The 21,379-nt window shown below is 41.5% G+C and overlaps 1 protein-coding gene across 3 annotated transcripts in view; it reads right to left on the bottom strand.

Annotated features, from left to right (window-relative positions):
* LOC126184928 (potassium voltage-gated channel subfamily H member 2-like) overlaps nt 1-21,379 on the bottom strand; it is a 1,246,473-nt gene that overhangs the window by 87,946 nt on the left and 1,137,148 nt on the right. Inside the window, exon 7 of one of the 3 annotated variants that reach the window (XM_049927600.1) lies at nt 13,152-13,306. The exons of 1 other annotated variant lie outside the window; for it this stretch is intronic. In XM_049927600.1, the coding sequence (XP_049783557.1) occupies nt 13,152-13,306 (155 nt within the window). The remainder of the gene's footprint in view (nt 1-13,151; nt 13,307-21,379) is intronic. One more of the 3 variants, XM_049927601.1, reaches the window with a different exon arrangement.

Raw genomic sequence — 21,379 nt, 5'->3', positions numbered from 1 at the left:
GACCCTGAGACATTCATTGGTGCCTGGCATCTCCACACTCTTCAATGAAAAATGTTGAGACATCAGACAAATCTTGCACATGACAGTGAAAAGGAACCTTCAGTATTGTGGATCCATGTTTTATTCCAATTTTCATAGTGACTTCAAATACCATAGAGGGAAGGAGGGGATAGTACTGTTGTTTATAAATGATGTCTAGTGGCTGAAATGATCATTTGGAAACAGTAGTGTACTGTATGGGTTGACACAGCCCTCCCAATAGCCTCCAAAAAAGCATTGTGCAGTTCTGTTGTATTCTTGGAAGAGCACATACTAGCCAAAATTTTTAGGCACCACTCACCAGCTGGTGTTACTGACCACATAACTACTACAAGGCAGATCTTGAATATTTTGCTTTTCTCTATAGCAGCTGAATACTTCAATAATATTGCTCTGGTGCAGTGGTTCCCAACAAGTGGTCTGGAACCCCCAGGAGTCCGTGAGCTATGCCAGAGGGGTCCGCAAGATGCTATTAGAATAAAAAATATGTTAAGTATGTTTTGTATGATAACAGATTTTTTGTTTTGGCCACTTCCTGCATGAGTAGAGCTTTAGTGAATTCTAACTTCTGTGTCTAGCGTCTTCCTAGAGCCAACTGACACTAGCACACTCTAAAACAAAACTAGAATTAGATGGAGGCAAATAGTTCTGCTGCATGTCGTTAGACTGCATGCACTGCCTCTTTGCAGCTGACAACTGACAGTCACTTTACACAGAAACTAGCATTCCAGGCAATGATCGGCCATTGTTAATTTATTGCCAGTGCTTTCACAGACCGTGTTGTTTACATATTCAATTTTAAAACTGTAATGTTTGTAAAGCCTTGTTTTTCATGGAAGCTACAGTTCGCGTTGTTAAAAATTGACCGTTGGTTAAAAAGTGGTTTGTTAAAACGAGAAATACTTACAGATGAAGAGGAAGATAATGCATTTGATGTTCTAAAACCGAAGTTGTCAGTGTCCATTGAACCTAAATCGTCGGCGTCCCTTGAACGTAATCCTTCCAAGATCAGTGTTAAGCTTACTGGAAAACTTCGAAAATATAACTCTAATTACTTGGAAATCGGTTTTGCATTCACTGGACCTGAGCAACAGCCTAAACCTCAATGTATAATTTGCTGTGAAAGCCTTTCGGATGAATGTATGAAACCAGCAAAACTCCGATGCCATCTTGAAACAAAGCACCCAGAGTACAAAAGTAAGTCATTAGATTTTTTCAAAAATAAATTAGGAGAGTTGAAAACATCTCATAAAACAATCACCAAACACTGTGGTGCAAATGTAAATGAAAAGGCAAGCCTTGGGTCTTACGAGGTGGCTCAGCTTGTTGCTAAATGTGGGAAAAACCACGCAATTGCTGAGGAACTTATACTGCCATCAGCAATAATACTTTGCCAGAGAATGTTAGGTGATGCAGCTGCTAAGGTGATAGGATCTGTCCCACTCTCAAATAATACTGTTCAAAGATGAATTACTGATATGGCAGTTAACATCGAAGAAATATTGCTGGTTAAGACTTTCATGAGTGATATGTACATTCTACAATTGGATGAAAGCACAGACATATCAAAAAAATCTATAATGTTGGTTTTCGTATGATTCTCATGGGAGGACCAAGTGTTTGAAGATTTTCTTTTTTCTTGCGAACTACTGCATACAACAGCAGGAGATATTTTTACTGCATTATATAATTATCTCAATCAACACACTGTCACCTGGAAAAAATGCGTAGGCTTGTCGACACATGGAGCAAAGTCAATGGCTGGCAAAGAACAGGCCTTCTAGCTCGTATCAAAGCAGTAGCCCCTGAGGTGAAATGGACTCACTGTTGTATCCACTGTGAGCCCTTAGTAGCCAAAAGATTGCCTGAACCTTTGCAAAAGATACTTAATGAAGTAGATCAAATCATCAACTGCATTAAAACTTGACATCTGCAATCCAGATTATTTTCTTCACCTGTGTAAAGAGATTGGCAGTGAGCATCAGCAACTTCTTATTCATACGGAAGTAAGATGGCTTTCTCCAGGTAGAATCTTGCCAAGATTTTTTGAACTTAGAGACGAGGTTCATGTCTTCCTTCTTGACACAAATTACGCGGATTTTCTCATTAACTTCTCTTGGGTTTGCTCAGTTGCGTACTTAGCTGATGTGTTTTAAGACTTGAATATGTTAAACTTGAGTTTACAAGGAAAAATGTAGATATGTTCAAAGTTGAGGATAAGATTAGTGCTATGGTCAAAAAGTGTAAGATATGGGTGTCAAGGATAGAAAATGTGTCACTAACTAACTTTTCTACTTTAAAACAATTCTTGGAGTCGTCAGAGGAGAGTTTGCCCCACGAGATAAAGATCAATGTAGCCAAGCATCTATGCAGCCTAGCCACCACTTTTAGGGAGTATTTCCCTGAACCTGACCCTGACAACAGATGGATTCGAAATCCCTTCAGCTGTGAAGAAATAGACAAATCCAAGGCCCCACTGAAGAAGAGCAAGATCAACTTGTGGATCTGTCCACCTGTGGTACAATGATAAACATTTTCATCAGTGATAAAGTTACAGACTTCTGGGCATCAGCACAGAAGGACTACAAGAAACTTGGAGATAAGGCAATGAAAAAGATCCTTCAATTTGCAACCACATATCGGTGTGAGCAAGCATTTTCTTCCATGTGTTTCATGCAAAACAAATATAGGAATCAGCTCGACATGCGGTCGGATTTCAGAGTGAAAGTTTCAAGTTTGGAATCTAATATTTCAGAAGTAATGACTCAAAGGTCAGATTGAACTCATCTCATTAAGAACTGAAAATTAAAACTAACTGTATACTGATGGAGTACTCTGTTGTAACTGTATTTTTTGAAGTAAATAATACTGTGTATGAAATTAGTGTTTTCTTATTTTTCACAAGTGTCAACTCAATGCAATCTCAAGTGTAGTACACTTGAAAGACCAATACACTCACAGTTTTAATTTTTTCCTGTCATTTTCAGTTCATACTCAATTTTTATTTTTTAAAGAGTTTGTTATACTAAACACCCAGATTTGAAGACAAAGATTTTGAGCAATAATCAAAAATTTAACAGTAACAATGATGGCTAAATTGAAAAATATTTTAAGCTCATTATTTTTTCAATAATGAATATGTCAGTGTTTTTTCTAAGTGCCAAAAATAGAAAATGTATAAAAAGACTCTTAATTCGGCTTTTTTAGGTACTTGATACTGTGATATGACAAGGTACCAATCATGCTTGATGAGGGGGTCTTCGAGAAAATATTGTTGGGAACACCTGCTCTGGTGTATGCCAATTCAGCCAGCAACTTCCCAAATGTACAAACCTTCTTATAACAAGGTGACAATAGTCTAACCTTGAAATGGCTCATGAAGACAAGTTGTCAGACTTAACACATGCCACATTTTCATTTTTACAGTAAGATACACAGCACACTCTAGCAAACTGCACAGAGATTACAGATGTACTTTCCCCTCCATTACACAAATAGTTGTACATAGTGTTTTCTTGAACTTGGAGTATCCTGTAGTCAAAGGTGTATTGAGAATGCGGGTTCCAGTGGAAATAATGCAAACTGTGCAGGCCATAAGGGTGATGCAGAATTGTTTTGAGCAAGTTACACAAAATTTCTTTTATCTAGTTCATCTTGCCCACACTTTCTGTGTAAGTTAAGCCAAATATAAGTTGATGAATCACCACACCTTTATCTCTGGCTGCTGTGAGAAAATAGTCCCCTGAGCGTTTGACTGGTGAATTAGTGCTACTTTCAGCTCTTGAGAAATGTACAAATTAGATATATGTTGTAAGTTTCAGTTTTCAGTTACATCTCTTTTACAATTCGAATTATTTTTCCTGAACAGTGTGTCAGCCAGCCTGGATATGGTTTTTAAGCAGTTTACCGCATCTAATTGGGTGAATACTGGGCTGGTATCCACATCCTGCCTCAGTTCCACAATTTGCAAACATTTTGAACATGTTCTCACACCTCCGAATGTGATAAAATTAGATGCAGAGAGATGAGATAGGCAAATCCCATCCTACAATGAAGTGGTGGTGACAGGAAAGGTATCTGTCCACCCTCTAACATTGTCAAATCCAGATTAACATACTGAACCCATGAAGACATGTGATAAGGCCATGAAACACAAGAAGAAGAAGATGGCCTAAGCACTAAAGGTAAAAAAGTAAGGCCGTATGGCATGAATGGCTGGAAGACCTTACAGGGCAGGTTTATCTGCCAACAGTAAAGGTGAAATACCAGGACAATAGCTATCAATCAAACTGAGTAAAAGGACACACAAATACTAATTTACAGCTAAGTGACATGAAAGTAGTATTTAAAATGTACACATAAGAAACCAGTGTAGCTACAACTGTTACATACTATCAAACAAAAAGCAAAAAACCTGAATTGTGGATTAGTCAATAGAGTGCTCATGACTTGTAAAATGTAATACAATCCTGGAAAATTGTTATTTTGCTCACTTTAAGCAACAAATTGATGGTAAGCAATAAAAACCTCGTAAATCCATCTGTCTGTGAAAACTTGTAGTTCGAGTAACCAGTAACTCTATAATCGAAGAGAGATTTGTAAGTGCACAGATTTCTCTTATCCTTCAATAACTACGCTTCTGCTGTACAGGTGCACATGTAGCAACAGTCTGTACCACTTTATATGATTTTTTTTAATAAACTGTTTTTGCTTCGCCTGCAAAATTGAACAAAATGGAAGTATGAGATTTTCAGTGCCTGCTGTCGAAATGATACAGAAAAATGGTAATTAGTTTCCCATTAGTTAAATGTTATTGCAAAACTCTCATAAAATTAAGATTCTAATACTACACCTATACTAATGTACACATTGACAAACACGCATGAATGCTTCAAATTACTGATATCATCAATTTATCAATTTAATAATTAGCAGTTTTATGAATTGTGGACATTCTGTGCAAAATTTATTTAGCTAATTTTATCAAATGTTATTCTTACAACTGAACTTACAAGAGGCAATCAGCTACCTAACCACAACTAATTTACAAGCATATCATGGCACAGTGAAAATTTTCAAGCTTCACTGTGAAAAGCTGTGATTTTAAGTTAAACTGCACTTGTTGTTTGACATAGTTCTCTTTTTGGTCAATGCCAATTTTCCAAGATTTTTCTAGTTGGTAAGTTCCATTTTGGAAGCTCTGAAGGCAACTCAAAATGTTTAACACTCACAATTTTATCAGGTGTGGGAATGCACAAAATCATAAGATGTCAAATAGGCTTAGTAGGGTGGATTTTACAGTAACTCATACTTAAGATTCCTCAATCTTCTCAATGTAAAAGCAACTCTGAGAGCAGACACATTATTTATTTTTATTTACTTATTTGTCTGACAGATTTGTTTTGTGTGTTTTCACATGTTGATGTAGGACATAAAAAATTACTTTCTGTATGTGGAATATCAAAAGCAGCTAAGCACTTTAATAATATGAAAAGGATAGTTGCTACTCACTGCATAATGGAGATGCCGAGTTGCAGACGAGCACAACAAAAGCATTGTTAGAAAGTGAGCTTTCAGCCAACAAGGCCTTTGTTGCAAACAGACCACATACAAACACACACTCATGCAAATGAAAATCACACACACATGAACACAGTCTCTGGTTGCTGAGGCCAGACTTTTTTTTTGCACCAGTCTGTGACTCAGCATCTCAACTATGTGGTGAGCAGCAACTATCCTTTTCAGAATATTGTTAAATTCATACTGCATTTTTCATTATGTGATTATAAACCTGAATAGCTTGATAATTGCTAAATTTCATACATTGATCTCAAATTACACAAAATATAAGAATGGAAATACACATTTACTTATTGCTAATAACCCTGATGAGTGAAACTATAGTGATTTACTAACCATCCTATATTAATTAGACTGATTGGACTTCCATGTACTCATTTACAGTATAGAAACAGTATTTCTAGTGTAAGTTTTTTTAGTCTATCTCTAAATCCATTCTGAGCTGAATTCAGACTGTCAGATAACTTATACATAAGTACTCCTGTATGTCTCACACTGCCATGAGCCTTATGCAAACACTGTTCCATAAAGATGTTATTTGAATGGCAGGTTTGGTGTTGGTGCACTTGATTATTATTTGTAACCAATTTAATATTTCTATCAATTAATCAGACAGTTTCAAGAATATACACACATGGTAGTAGTAAGGCATTTAGTTCATGGGACAGACTTTTTGCTCTAGAGGATACTGAAACCAACTTCATTGTTTTAATAATTCTTTTCTGCATGAGGAATATATCTCTGCATTTCTTGCCACAGAAATGGATGCCATGTGAGATGAGTGAGAGTACACATGCAAAGTAGATTGTTTTGAATGCTTCAACATCACAGACTTAGCTGAAGATACTGAAAGCATAGTAAAAGCTACTCAATCTGCCCAATAGCTTTCCCTTATGTGCATCTGATTGCAAAGTGTGATCTATACCTAAGAAATTTTGTTACTTTTTATTGTTTGATGGTGGTACTGCCAATGACTATATGATCAGTTTCAGATGGTGATTGTCATACAGAAGCTAAATTTATATATACACTCCTGTCTTTGTTCAGCACTATTTCATTGGTATTTAGGGAACTTACTGTATTTTTGTTGGTGTTATCAATCACTTTTCTTACTTCCTGTACTGAGTGATTAATGAGGAGGACATTTGTATCATCAGCAAAAGTTTTCTTCTTAATACAGCTTCAGAGATCATTGATAAAAATACCAACAAATGGGGACCAAGTGATTATTCATGTGAAATGCTTTGTTTACAATCTGTTCATTGGATTGTATGCTTTCTTCTCTTTTTGATGTAATTACTGCTCTCTGTGTTCTGTTTTTTGGTATATGTGAGAAATACTATACTACTTTGAAATGAATTTTGAGTCATACAGTTTTTAAATACACTCCAGGAAATGGAAAAAAGAACACACTGACACCGGTGTGTCAGACCCACCACACTTGCTCCGGACACTGCGAGAGGGCTGTACAAGCAATGATCACACGCACGGCACAGCGGACACACCAGGAACCGCGGTGTTGGCCGTCGAATGGCGCTAGCTGCGCAGCATTTGTGCACCGCCGCCGTCAGTGTCAGCCAGTTTGCCGTGGCATACGGAGCTCCATCGCAGTCTTTAACACTGGTAGCATTCCGCGACAGCGTGGACGTGAACCGTATGTGCAGTTGACGGACTTTGAGCGAGGGCGTATAGTGGGCATGCGGGAGGCCGGGTGGACGTACCGCCGAATTGCTCAACACGTGGGGCGTGAGGTCTCCACAGTACATCGATGTTGTCGCCAGTGGTCGGCGGAAGGTGCACGTGCCCGTCGACCTGGGACCGGACCCCAGCGACGCACGGATGCACGCCAAGACCGTAGGATCCTACGCAGTGCCGTAGGGGACCGCACCACCACTTCCCAGCAAATTAGGGACACTGTTGCTCCTGGGGTATCGGCGAGGACCATTCGCAACTGTCTCCATGAAGCTGGGCTACGGTCCCGCACACCGTTAGGCCGTCTTCCGCTCACGCCCCAACATCGTGCAGCCCGCCTCCAGTGGTGTGGCGACAGGCGTGAATGGAGGGACGAATGGAGACGTGTCGTCTTCAGCGATGAGAGTCGCTTCTGCCTTGGTGCCAATGATGGTCGTATGCGTGTTTGGCGCCGTGCAGGTGAGCGCCACAATCAGGACTGCATACGACCGAGGCACACAGGGCCAACACCCGGCATCATGGTGTGGGGAGCGATCTCCTACACTGGCCGTACACCACTGGTGATCGTCGAGGGGCCACTGAATAGTGCACGGTACATCCAAACCGTCATCGAACCCATCGTTCTACCATTCCTAGACCGGCAAGGGAACTTGCTGTTCCAACAGGACAATGCACGTCCGCATTTATCCTGTGCCACCCAACGTGCTCTAGAAGGTGTAAGTCAATTACCCTGGCCAGCAAGATCTCCGGATCTGTCCCCCATTGAGCATGTTTGGGACTGGATGAAGCGTCGTTTCACGCGGTCTGCACGTCCAGCACGAACGCTGGTCCAACTGAGGCGCCAGGTGGAAATGGCATGGCAAGCCGTTCCACAGGACTACATCCAGCATCTCTACGATCGTCTCCATGGGAGAATAGCAGCCTGCATTGCTGCGAAAGGTGGATATACACTGTACTAGTGCCGACATTGTGCATGCTCTGTTGCCTGTGTCTATGTGCCTGTGGTTCTGTCAGTGTGATCATGTGATGTATCTGACCCCAGGAATGTGTCAATAAAGTTTCCCCTTCCTGGGACAATGAATTCACGGTGTTCTTATTTCAATTTCCAGGAGTGTAGTGTATATTTGGGAGAAATGATGCCATTATTGTATTTTTTACTTTCTGGGCTGTTTTGTTTAGTGAAAATGTTTGCACATGATTTTGGATATATTAATGGCACAATTATACTGTCTTTTTTGGAATCTGAATCTGACTCTTATATGCAAGATAATGAAAGATATGTTAGATTTAGTAATCAGTGTTATCATCACACTGTAGATTTAGAGACAGCATTTGAATTTACTAACCATCCTATATTAATTAGACTGATTGGACTTCCATGAAATACTTTTTTACGATCTTGCCAGGAGTAAAAGCTTGCATGATGAAATTTTATGCCTTTATACTTTCAATTTAATTTGAAATTGTGATCACATTTGAAATTATCAGAGTTGTACTGTAAGTTAATATGTATAACAATTTGAGAATATTTGTAAATTACCCTAATTAATTATGTATAAATGCCTTTGAATGTAAGAAATCGATACTTTGTAAGACTGCTGAACTCAAGAGAGCTTGTATTATCTTTATTCTTCTTGGAGTCAACTTGTTATGGCACAACTGAGTTGTGATCTGTTCCGATATAGAGCTGGTTGTTATCTGTAATAGTATGGAAACCAATTTGTTCTGTTGTGAAAATATGCAGTGAAGAAAAAGAAATGATGGACAAAATTGAAACAAGTAGTGTTCAGATTTAAAATACTAACCCAACCATACTGTCCTAAGGTAAAAAATTATTCTTTTCAGCAATCCATGTTCTCAGTGAGCCACATTATCAATGAGGGGCTACAAGAACCACTGTATGTTTTGTCATCTTGTAAAGTTGTGGGAAACTCCTAAGAATCGTTCCTATGCTGAGTGCAGAAGGAAAATGAATATGTGTAATAAATACATATTTGCTGATATTTACTAGCAGCATGTCTGTAAGTTAAGGAGTCTTCATGATCCACAGCTGCAATACAGCTGCAGGAGTGTTATTATCTTGCCTCAAGTACCAGTATGTGAAAACATCCAAACTGCAAAGCACTGACCCTGGAACTGGTTAGAGTGATCTATGCAGCATTTGGATTACCCATGTTCTATCAGGCTGTGTATTGACAGCCTCAAAAGGTTGCTCTTTGTGCTCAATGACACACAGTAAGGTACCATACGGCTCATCCAACATGGCGTATGTTCTCCATGGGTCGGTCCAGTAACAGAGTTCTATTCATGTATGACTCACAGCGTATTCTAGAAAATGAGTCTTGCCTTCTGTTAATCTGATGTGCCCCTTTGCTGCTGTACTTTAAAACTTTGGCAAAGTTGTAGCAAGTACGTTTATGGCAGTGATATGGTTCTCGCCTCAGACATTGTGGCAGAGTTATGTACGCTTCCTAGGTATGTCCACTGATGCCTCTTTCCTCATGCGTAATCATTGATGCACGGGAACAAAAGTGCATGCACAAAAATTAATAGAAAGAATGCACACACACATTCGTGTTCTTTGGTCCACATGTTGCTTCATTGTTCAAGCCATCTGCTATGCGCCCATTTCTTTGCTCGACAATTTGTGCTGCGTTTATTGTTAGGCAATGCGTCAGAAAAGAAAACACAAGGCGACTACAGGTAAAACAGTGTCAAATTATAACAGAGGTACTAAAAATATAAAGTCCAGTGACATCTTTTTTTTTTCTTTCGCAACTTTCAGAAACTCACAGTGAGATTTCAGATTTTATCCTTGTGAAACTGTAGTGATAAGGCTGGCAACCAGTGGCTTCTACAGCAGTGTGAGTTACCTATTTATTTCGCATTTCAAAACAAAGCATTTCAGAGATTATCCCTAAAACTGAAAAATACTTCAGGGAGGCTCTTAGGCGTTCTGTGAAGATTAAAAGGGCCTACAACACTTCACTGGTATTTTATTTTATAAAAAGCTGTTTACACAGCTTCAGTCGAGCGAGATTGTAGATAGATTCACATCCTCATACCCAACAAATTTGGTAATGCTTTAGAGCTCACAATAATACACTAGGACGGACGTTGTGTTCTCCAATTTTGTAATTTTTGCATCACCAATGTATTTCATTTCAATTTCTAGTAGTTGGTTGAGGAGCCCACTTATCCCATCTTTTCTCTGTTCAGATGATAGGCTCCTCAAATGCTGTGCTGTTAAATGGCCATAACATGTATATTCGTCCAATATTCGGACACAGTTTCATATGCACTTTTCATAAATTTGTAGGATGCTTCTTCTCTGTTTTCCTACATGGAGATTTGCCTTATTCTTTACAGCGATATGATCGGAAGATACACTGAAGAGCCAAAGAAACTAGTACACCGGCCTAATATCGTGTAAGGCCCTGGCGAGCATGCAGAAGTTCCGCAACACGATGTGGCACGGACTCAACTAATGTCTGAAGTAGTGCTGGAGCGAACTGACACCATGAATCCTGCAGGGCTGTCCATAAATCCGTAAGAGTACGAGAGGGTGGAGATCTCTTCTGAACAGCATGTTGCAAGGCATCCCAAGTATGCTCAATAATGTTCATGTCTGGGGAGTTTGGTGGCCAGCGGAAGAGTTTAAATTCAGAAGAGTGTTTTTGGAGCCACTCTGTAGCAATTCTGGACGTGTGGGATGTAGCATAGTCCTGCTGGAATTGCCCAAGTCCGTCGGAATGCACAACGGACATGAATGGATGCAGGTGACGAGACAGGATGCTTACGTACGTGTCACCTGCCAGAGTCGTATCTAGACGAATCAGGGGTCTCACATCACTCCAACTGCACATGCCCCACACCAATGCAGAGGCTCCACCAGCTTGAACAGTCCCCTGCTGACATGCAGGGTCCATGAATTCATGAGGTTGTCACCATACCCCTACACGTCCATTCGCTCGATACAATTTGAAACGAGACTCATCCGACAAGGTCAACATGTCTCCAGTCATCAACAGTCCAATGTCAGTGTTTACAGGCTCAGGCGAGGCATCGGGCTTTGTGTCGTGCAGTCATCAAGGATATACAAGTGGGCCTTCGGCTCCGAAAGCCCATATCCATTATGTTTAGTTGACTGGTTCGCACGCTGACACTTGTTGATGACCCATCACTGAAATCTGCAGCGGTTTGCGGAAGGGTTGCACTTCTGTCATGTTGAACGATTCTGTTTAGTCGTGGTTGGTCCCGTTCTTGCAGGATCTTTTTACGGCAGCAGCGATGTCGGGTATTTGATGTTTTACCGGATTCCTGATGTTCACGACACACTCGAGAATTGGTCGTATGGGAAAATCCCCACTTCATCGCTACCTCGGAGATGCTTGGTCCCATCGCTCGAGCACCGATTATAACACCACGTTCAAACACACTTAAATCTTGATAACCTGCCATTGTAGCAGCAGTAATCGATGTAACAAAGAAGTCAGACACTTGTCCTATATAGTCGTTGCCGACCGTAGCGCCATATTCTGCCTGTTTACGTATCTGTGTATTTGAATACGCATGCCTATACCAGTTTCTTTGGCGCTTCCGTGTTTTTATACAATACTTGACGCTCAGGGCAAAACACTTCAAATTTTTATTCAAATTATCTTTTGAAGTACGTTCTCTTAGCATAAAATCATCTACAGGTTTCAGCGCTCTTGCTTTGACTTTGGAGTCAACAGACATTATGACACATAAATCGCCTTACAGCATAACCTCAACACATTACATAACGAACACTTTACCAAAAGCTGCCTGTGCCTGCTATTCAGGGTTAGAAATTTCCACTTTACCTGGAAAACAATGCGCTTTGACGCATGGCCTCCATTTCGAGCAAATTACGTATTCAAAAATACGCATTCGCAGTTCTACTGTTGGAAATGTAAGTTTATGTGCACAGTTGACAAGGAAAACGGCATCGTGTGGACGCACTTCGTGGAATCCAATGACTGCTGCGAACGATAGAGATTATTTCGTGGTGCATATTGATCTAGGGCCATGTGATGGATGCTGACGTCCAATCACATTTGATGGGTGAGAAACTAATAGATGAGAACATCATGCGTTTATAGTGGCCAGCCAGCCAGTCGGAGTTAAAAACGACTGAACAAACGTGGCACTCGGGTGCCGAGGATTGCACCTTCAACATCACCATTACGTACCACAGTTGACTACGAGGGTCAATTATTCCACAATCGGAGCGTTTTCCGCAAGTCATACTGGACGGTCTGGTCAACAGTATGGAAGCTGTTGTTCAGTATGTACTGCCAAGTGAGGGCATCACGCCCTGTATCGACATTCTGCATGCTACCGGCATGGGCAACACACATGGTATGAGTCACCAGAGATTCATGAGCGATTTTCAGTTATACATTGTATCTGTATCATTCCGTTATAATGTTGCCAGAGCACCTTCTATGGCGCTGTCGCTGTGCCTCACGTAGATACTGAAGATCCCTTAACTTAAGAACATGTGTGTATTGTACTTACTTTGTCGATACAAGAAATGGCAGTTATTTCACTGTCTTAAGGCATACGTAAGTATTTTTCAGCAGCGCAGCTAATGAGTCTCTCTTCTGCGATGAAAGCTAGATACCATCATACCCTTATCTCTACAATTATTTGTAAGCAAATGATTTGCAAATGATTCAATGAAAAGTGCGTTATATTTCGTGTAAGAGATTTATCTCGTTATCATGCTTAGGATTTAAGCTCAGTAACCAAATAACTTAGCGCCGTCTTTTAAGAATACAAACGCGTGAAGCAAACTTAACTGTAGCATTTACCTTGTGCTTCAGACTGTCGGAGGGAACATTGCTGAGTGAAGGTGATTTCCTATCATGACTACCTCGTTCCCATATCGACGTGGTCGTCCGAACGCGCTGGAGATCTGATTCAGATGAAGTGATTGGGAATGCTTTAGAGACATGGTTTCTTGTGGCTGAAATATTAATTACGGTTAAAAATTAATGTAACAGGAATCATTATTGCATCAAGGATATTAACTAAATGTACATAACAAAAATTCCATGCATATCTTAATTAACTAATATAAAATTTAATTATGTTTGTAGCAAATAACTCTGGACCATTAATATTATTATGAGTTTATTCTGATTGTCGTCAGAAGAACGACTAGGCTCTGGTACCATTTCATTTCCTTCAAACACACTTTTTAAGTAGAGATCAATCGTTTTCGCAACAAAAGGGAAAAATTCTTCCTTATATTGGTTATCATGGGACTTGTAATGAAAGATGAAAGCATACAGAAGTACAACACACAACAGTATATGATGATCTGCGTTGCATCGTGAACTGAAGATTAACTTTATTGATTTCAACACCACAGAAATTATGATAAAGTTTGATTGGTGTGTTTCTTTTGTTCCGAAAGCACCAAGAAGGGTGCGGGCTTCCTAAAAAAAAGTCGAATATTCTTAGTCGGGAGCTTTCAGTTATACTGCACTCTAAAATTTCCAAAGTCGCGGCGTAACAGAGTATAGAGGAGCCGCGCGTCGGGTAGCTGGCGCAGCACTGCTTCACGCCCAGGTTTAGTGAGGCTACGGAGAGGCGCGGCAGCAGGCACGGTCGCTTGACTGCGTGGAGGACAAACGCACAAGCCGGTCGATCTGCAATATTTCTCAAACGATTTTAAAGAAACTACTAGGTAAAATAATCACTCTTGTAGATCTCACAACTTTATTCGTCAGCTTCATGATGAACTGTTTATTATTTCGTTAACCTCATAGTTACTGTGATATTTCAAAATTAAGCAACCTACTGCAATCGAATAGTTTGCAATGAATTTGCGTTTAGCGCATGTTAGATTATACGTTGCTGTGTACCAAAAGTAGTTAACATACTGAACTATTCTTTAAAGTTAGGATGGGATCTATAACTCACACCATTCTCGAGAAAACGGATCGTATATAGCGCATTCAGTTCCACTCGCGAGCCGAGATGATAAAGTGGCAATGAAATCTTCATAACACTCTTGTATCTCATAAACTGTCTCAGATATCAAAACAAGATTTTGGCAGGTTATAGCACGCAAAGAGGAGACTAGGTTACTTATGGTTACTGTGTGTAACTTCCTTATGTAGTGTGATATGCAAGTAACTAAGGATTTTTTCTAGGGAATAATGTATTTTATTATGGGTAATCGACAGCTGGTAAAACGAGAATTGTTAGAGGTTCCTAGAAACCAGAAGGAGTTTTCGGGATATGGCTCTGACCTTCACAATAAGATTCATAACCATTGTAAGAATTGTGGAGTCAATTACGCAAATGTGGGACTGCCACAACACGAGTGCCTTCTGAAGGTGTCGGTGACGTTGACAGAAAACACATTCGTCTAAAAGGCTCAGAAAATTCTGTTACAATGCTTATAACTATAAAACATTTTCACTCACACATCCGACAAACAGTTGCAGATCCTCGCAAGAAAATTCATTACAATCGATGTTGGGTGATATGCGAAAGGGGGAAAAAATGGTTCAAATGGCTCTGAGCACTATTGGACTTAACTTCTGAGGTCATCAGTCCCCTAGAACTTAGAACTACTAAAACCTAAGTAACCTAAGGACATCACACACATCCATGCCCGAGGCAGGACTCGAACCTACGACCGAAGCAGTCGCGCGGTTCCAGACTGTAGCGCCTAGAACCGCTCGGCAACCACGGCCGGCTGCAAAGGAAAGCGAAAGATTTCATTCTTCTAATGTATTTCGCTTGATGCAAGACGTGGAGCTTAATACAACGCCAAACTCTCTGCTATCAAAGACACTAGGTTTGTTGCCTTCTGAGTTCATTGGAGATTATGCATACCCATTGGTAACGCATTTTACCAAGTCTTACAGTCGATGGGCTATAGAGCCAGGGAAATAATGTTTCGACAATCGCTTTTCCAGATTACGACGATTAACTGACTGTGCTTTAGGAATAATGAACGCTAAGTGAGGCATTTTTAAGGTGGCCAATACAAACCTCACCACAATTTGCTCAGATTCTGTGAAATGTACATATTCTCCACAACTCTGTCATTGACCTATACAGATTCTTCATCGTCGATGAGCAGCAGAAATCGAGTATGCTATACAAGGACCGGCCGCGGTGGCCGTGCGGTTCTAGGCGCTGCAGTCCGGAACCGAAGGACTGCTACAGTCGCAGGTTCGAATCCTGCCTCGGGCATGGATGTGTGTGATGTCCTTAGGTTTGTTAGGTTTAAGTAGTTCTAAGTTCTAGGGGACTGATGACCTAGGATGTTAAGTCCCATAGTGCTCAGAGCCATTTGAACCATCTATACAAGGCACTTATCAGACAGGTCGAAACTTTAACAGTCTCAGAGGAGTGCAAATCTGGTTCTGGCGCATTTTGTTAGTGTGGGCTGCATACATTCAGAAGCAAATTTGATTGATTTACTACTCCCTCCACCACCCCTTAATCTATTTTTCTCTTCATTGATTTATGACCCCCTGCGGGTTGGTTTTTTACGCCCTAGGGATAATATGTCCTTCTGAACCCCCCCCCCCTTCTTTCCCCTGCCCTTCCTCCACCCCCATCCCTCTGGGAAACCCCATCAATGATATAAGCACAGCTTTCAAATCAAATTACTTGACTAATTAATTAAATTGATAAATTTATTATCCCTCCCCCTCCTGGGAAATACCTTAGCCCTCCTTTCCCATCCCCACCCCCACTCTCCCCTCCCCCATCTGGGAATTGGCGGGAAAAGAACCCAGTCTGTGCCGGAGAGGAAAGGTCTCACAACAGGAATTCAATTACAAAGCAAATGATACACTGTTTATTTATAAAATTCAACTCGCAGTGATTGATGTCTTTTATTTGGCGGGAAAAGCTCATTATTCTCTGCTGGGAAGACGCAGGTCTTCTCAACTACATTAGAAAGAAGTAATAGATCGCTTTTGCCGATTGTGTAAAGAATACCATCATGAAATTGGTGTCAACATAACTCACCACACATAATTACACTGTTAAAAATCTTTCAGATCCATCTTTGCACTGACTGCAGGGCAGACGTGGCAGCTGGAACGCTGTGAGCCCATATGACAACCACTTCACAGGGCTGCACCACGGGCCGCTGTCCGACAGGCTGCACTGCGCCCACTCGTACCCCACAGTCGCTGTTGGTCGCTGCACCGCCAGCTATCTCATGGTATTAGCACACCGTGACCACTTCCTGTCGGGTACCACTGATTGGCAGAATTCCGACCAGCCTGTCCAAACCAGCAGACCATAGTGTCTCAAAATATTGCGCCCATTTTTTGTGACCATCCGGCAGCCAGATCACCCCTACAAACTCTGATCCCATTTGTTCTCAGCAGTGTCCTTTGCCACCTCATATGGCTACTTCTGGTTGCAGCACCTGCACAATCTTCTCCCAAACACACACCTTTCATAACAGGTCAGTGGAAGCAGCTTCTGTATGTGCTCACCCTGCTGTGCAGATGCTAACTGTGTTGGTTCACAATCCCACCAGCAGATGACTCTGGGAGAAGTAACCCCCCACCCCGGCTCCCTCCAGTCCCCTCTTGTCCTCCCCTTCACTCCTCCAGTTACTTCCAGTCTGACAAAGTATCAGGTGGCAGCAACTCTTTGATACAGGTATACAGGTATTGATACCCGGTAAATTCCTCTAAAACATATGCTCCCTCTCTCTCTCTCTCTCTCTCTCTCTCTCTCTCCCAGGTGGCTACTTCCTGCCCAGCAAGAGTCTGTCCTGTGCCACATTAACCACTCCTTTGTTGTGAACAGAGTAGTGGAGACCTGATAAATCCCAAGCTACGGACGTCTTGGAGGTATTCCTTTACTCTATTAGATTGATTGACTACTTAATTACTAAATCGATACCATTTGTGGACAAGCAGTTTCTCCTTGCATCTTATTAGTGTACACTATGACTGGTATATGTGGAGGGATTAGATCCCACAATTACCTGGTTTCCAAACGGTCCTGAATTTTTCTTCCCTCTTGCCTCCTGTTGGCGGATAATAGCACACTTATGTCAGCTGGCAGGAGGTCCATTACGTTGGAGGTCGCTGAGAATTTTAAATTTCAACTCAATTGCACACTATGTCCTTAAACAATCTGGGGAGGCGTTGGACTGATGTGTGTGTGCTCTGAGTAACACTATTGAAAACAATAAACTGACCAATTGGGGCTTTGGTGTCACGATTGGAAATGGTGCTGTATAAAATGAATTTAAAATTTCGGCGTGAATTTATACCATCACAGTTGTGGAATTCCTGACCACTACAGTTCTGCTAAGTGTATTTTATAAAGTGCTATAGAATTCCACAATTTGTTCTCTCAGCCACACCAGGACGCAGAAGGAAGTGGAATGGGTCTGCCACATGATGGGATAGTAACACCAAAGTACACCACTGCAAGACAGAGTGCACTGCAATGTACTGAGAAGCACTAAGCCACAATCCAAGTAGTTGTAATGGCTAGATACCTGAGATCGATGAAAACACTCGTACATACAGCCCACTCTCCCCAGAGATGTCCACACGCGGCGCGCCCATCCCGTCGTATAGCCAGCACCAATGCTCAGTGGTTGGAGAAAACTGCCGCAGTGATTGCAGCTGCAGTCGTGGATGCACTTGTACGCCAGAGTGCACAACCTCGGCATATGGAGGGCATCCAAGGATGATTGGAGTGGAAGGAATTCAGATGTTATCAATAAGTCTAGTGCCAACACTTGGCAGTGATCGATATTGAATCACTCAATATTCCACGGAGAATACATGCAACACAGGCGATCGCATAGACAGCTCAATGCATACAGAGTATTATTTCACTATTCAGCTATCCAGAGAGCGCCATGAGGGCCACTGCTGGTACTTCAAATAATTCAAATGGCGCTGAGCACTATAGGACTTAACATCTGAGGTCATCAGGCCCCTAGAACTTAGAACTACTTAAACCTAACTAACCTAAGGACATCACACACATCCATGCCCGAGGCAGGATTCGAACCTGCGACCGTAGCAGTCGCACGGTTCCGGACTGAAGCGCCTAGAACCGCTCGGCCACAACGTCCGGCCTGCTGGGACTCATCCCTGCAGCTGTGAGAAAGAACCGACTAGCCAGTTTGCAAGAACTTTCCTTTGTATCTGCTCCCACGACGGCCTCAAGCCGGAAATGTCAATTCATTCTGGTCACCAGCTACCTCCACCTGAATACCTGGCAGAGTCATTCGAACAAGCCAGCCAAATTTTTATCACTATAACTACCATTAAATATTACCGTTGCAGCCCCAATCTGGTGACATTCGACAATGGACGAACTACCAGAAATATCCTTCATCTGCAACAAATCTCACAATATCTATATCCTCCTTATGACTGGATATAATTTTCCATGTAAATTCTTTCTTTCGCCTTATGACCAGCGATGCATTGAAACCGCAATTTTGCACATCAAATATATACCTCCCTTACAACTGGACATAGTCATTTTCTTTGAACATGTCAGAACACTGGCTACAGTAACCTTAAACCTCAACGCACACTTTATAACCCTGCCAATCACAGCGAATCTATGACACATTCCCTATTAAGTATAATACTTCGCCAATAACTGAGTGCTGCTAGGACGAAACAATACTGAGCGAAAATCTGCGATTGATGGACATGCCTCATTTGTTTTTCTTGCAGGTGGTACCAGTGTGTCTTAGCAAGAGACACGTAACTGTCTTATAAGCGACCAGCTATTAAAAACACGTTCGCAACGACTATGTCACTGTCACTCTGCATATAAAGCGGTCTTGGTTCTATAGGCACACCCAGATGTCGCTAACGATATCCATGTTAAAAACTATACGTGCTTTATAAATTGAGGTATGGTAATGCCTCTGAGTGAAGTGGTCTTCCACACAAATACTGCGACATTGAATACAGACAGTGATCGTGGGGGTGTGTATTAACAGACTGAAAGCGCGGGCGTACGTCGCTAGAGGTGAAAGCTCGTAATACAATCACCCTTCTCACCGAATTTAGAAAGTGATTCGGGTAAGGAATGTGGCATTAAGCAGATATTTCCAACTCCCTCATGCTGTTGCTAGATACTTCCAATGCTAACAGACAGTATTTGTAATGCATTCTGTAGACAGTGTAACTGAGGTTCCAGGATATATCCACAGAGTTACAGGGAAGGGAGGATGATGACTGACTGAGAATGATCGCATACAGTAGATGGAGTAGGTATGTGAGGAATCTTTTAAAAAAGCAACACTAGATTGAAGTTGTAAGAAATGTACGAAATCCTATGACCAACACAGCAGCTTTTCATATCTATAATGTTACGCTTCCTGGTAGAAATTTTGTCTGCCATTTGGAATCCAGTCTCTCCATTCAACCATGTACTTGTGTTGGATCCTATGGAGATATTTTTAATGACCATATTTGTAGCACTCTCATACCTCTAAACAAGTCACCTTTTTCGAACCTATTGGCTAAGGACACCATACAGCAAATCTCCACCTTGGTTTTAGACAGTCTCTCCGCATCTTGTAACTGTTCCTCAGTCTCTGCCCCACCCTCCCTTCAGCTTTGGCCATACGATCATTCTAATTTAAGTCGCAACTGAGTGGAAGTTGGAGAACGCTGTATATACCTCTTTCTGCATCCCGTGGAGAAACAAGGTGAGCTGAGTTAAATGTGACAGGACCATGTTTGACCAATCAGTGGAAATGGGAACATGTCATAGCTACGCCAACTATGTGCAGTGTGTAAGGCCAGAGGCAAACGAAGCTTTATCCTGCAACACGAGATGGTAGAAATGACAGTATTAGCAGTTATGGGGGTGTTTCTCATTGGGAAAATTAGGAAGACTTCACATCATACGGGCACTGGAAGAAGGACGAGGATTTTGCTACTGTGCTACTGCACTGAGGTGTGTTTCCAAACTACATACAGATACTGCAATCTGAAGGGGATCTGCATCACTTAGGGTGCATTCATGCCTGTCACCCAAATGTTCTCTCCCTCCTCGTTATTCTGTACCATCGAACGAAGAAAAACTATGAACTATAAAAACTTCACTAACATCACCCGGTACAGAACCCAATAAGATATTACCGTGTCCCTCTCTTCTGATATATAAAAAGCAAATACCATCCATGTGATGGCATCAAGCCTATGTGGTGATCCTATTAATGATACAGGTATTGGTCTATTGAAGCAGGTGGCCAGTGATCAAAGTCGCATGCACAGACCAGTGTAAGGTATCGTCGCTGGTACTATAGAAGGACCATATCCCACAGATATCACTTACAAGAGAGAATTCCTGTGTTGCTCTTTCATAAGCAGTTTGATGCATCGTTTTTCCGCTGTCACACATCCAAGCAGAGTACGACTACAGCTTTGTTCACTGCCATACATTTTGTTTTTCCACCATGCCTTTGACACTGTGTCAGGTGCTAGACTGACATTAACTCTTTTCGATCCATTAGCTCTCACAGAAAGCTGGACATTGCATGGTGTAAACTATACTGCTCCCAAAACACGATGGTGGTTGAAATAAAAGACAGAGACTGTTTTCTTATTGACAAAAATGGGGACGACTTCATGACATATGTAAACTGGAAAAGTCTGCAGCACTGTTGAGGGTTTCCAAACAGTTGTCCAAAGTTGATGATCTCTACATTGAGTCTCATTTTTCAGTGACAGGGTAGTAGATGTCTCGGTTTTCTGTTTTCCAAAGAGACCCAGAGCGCTGATTCCTCATATTGGTGCTGCATATTGCATTCGGGTATATGATCAATGTTTCGTTGTCCTTGGTGCTAGTCATCCTGACCACCAAATCTCGCACACTGCATCATTCATTTTGGTGATTTACAGTGCATAACTGCATATGGGACAAGGGGATATACTGCATGACTGAAACCCATACAGCGTGGATAGTATGCACCATCACTTGTCAATCCCACTGCCGCAGGAATGGAATGATTTTCATGCACCTAGGCGAGCAAGTAAATACCCTCATTCCT

This window comes from Schistocerca cancellata, chromosome 4 (assembly GCF_023864275.1).
Source record: "Schistocerca cancellata isolate TAMUIC-IGC-003103 chromosome 4, iqSchCanc2.1, whole genome shotgun sequence".
NCBI classification, from domain to species: Eukaryota; Metazoa; Arthropoda; class Insecta; order Orthoptera; family Acrididae; genus Schistocerca; species Schistocerca cancellata.
Note: the sequence above shows the minus strand (reverse complement) of the source record. Positions and strands in the feature narration are given on the sequence as shown.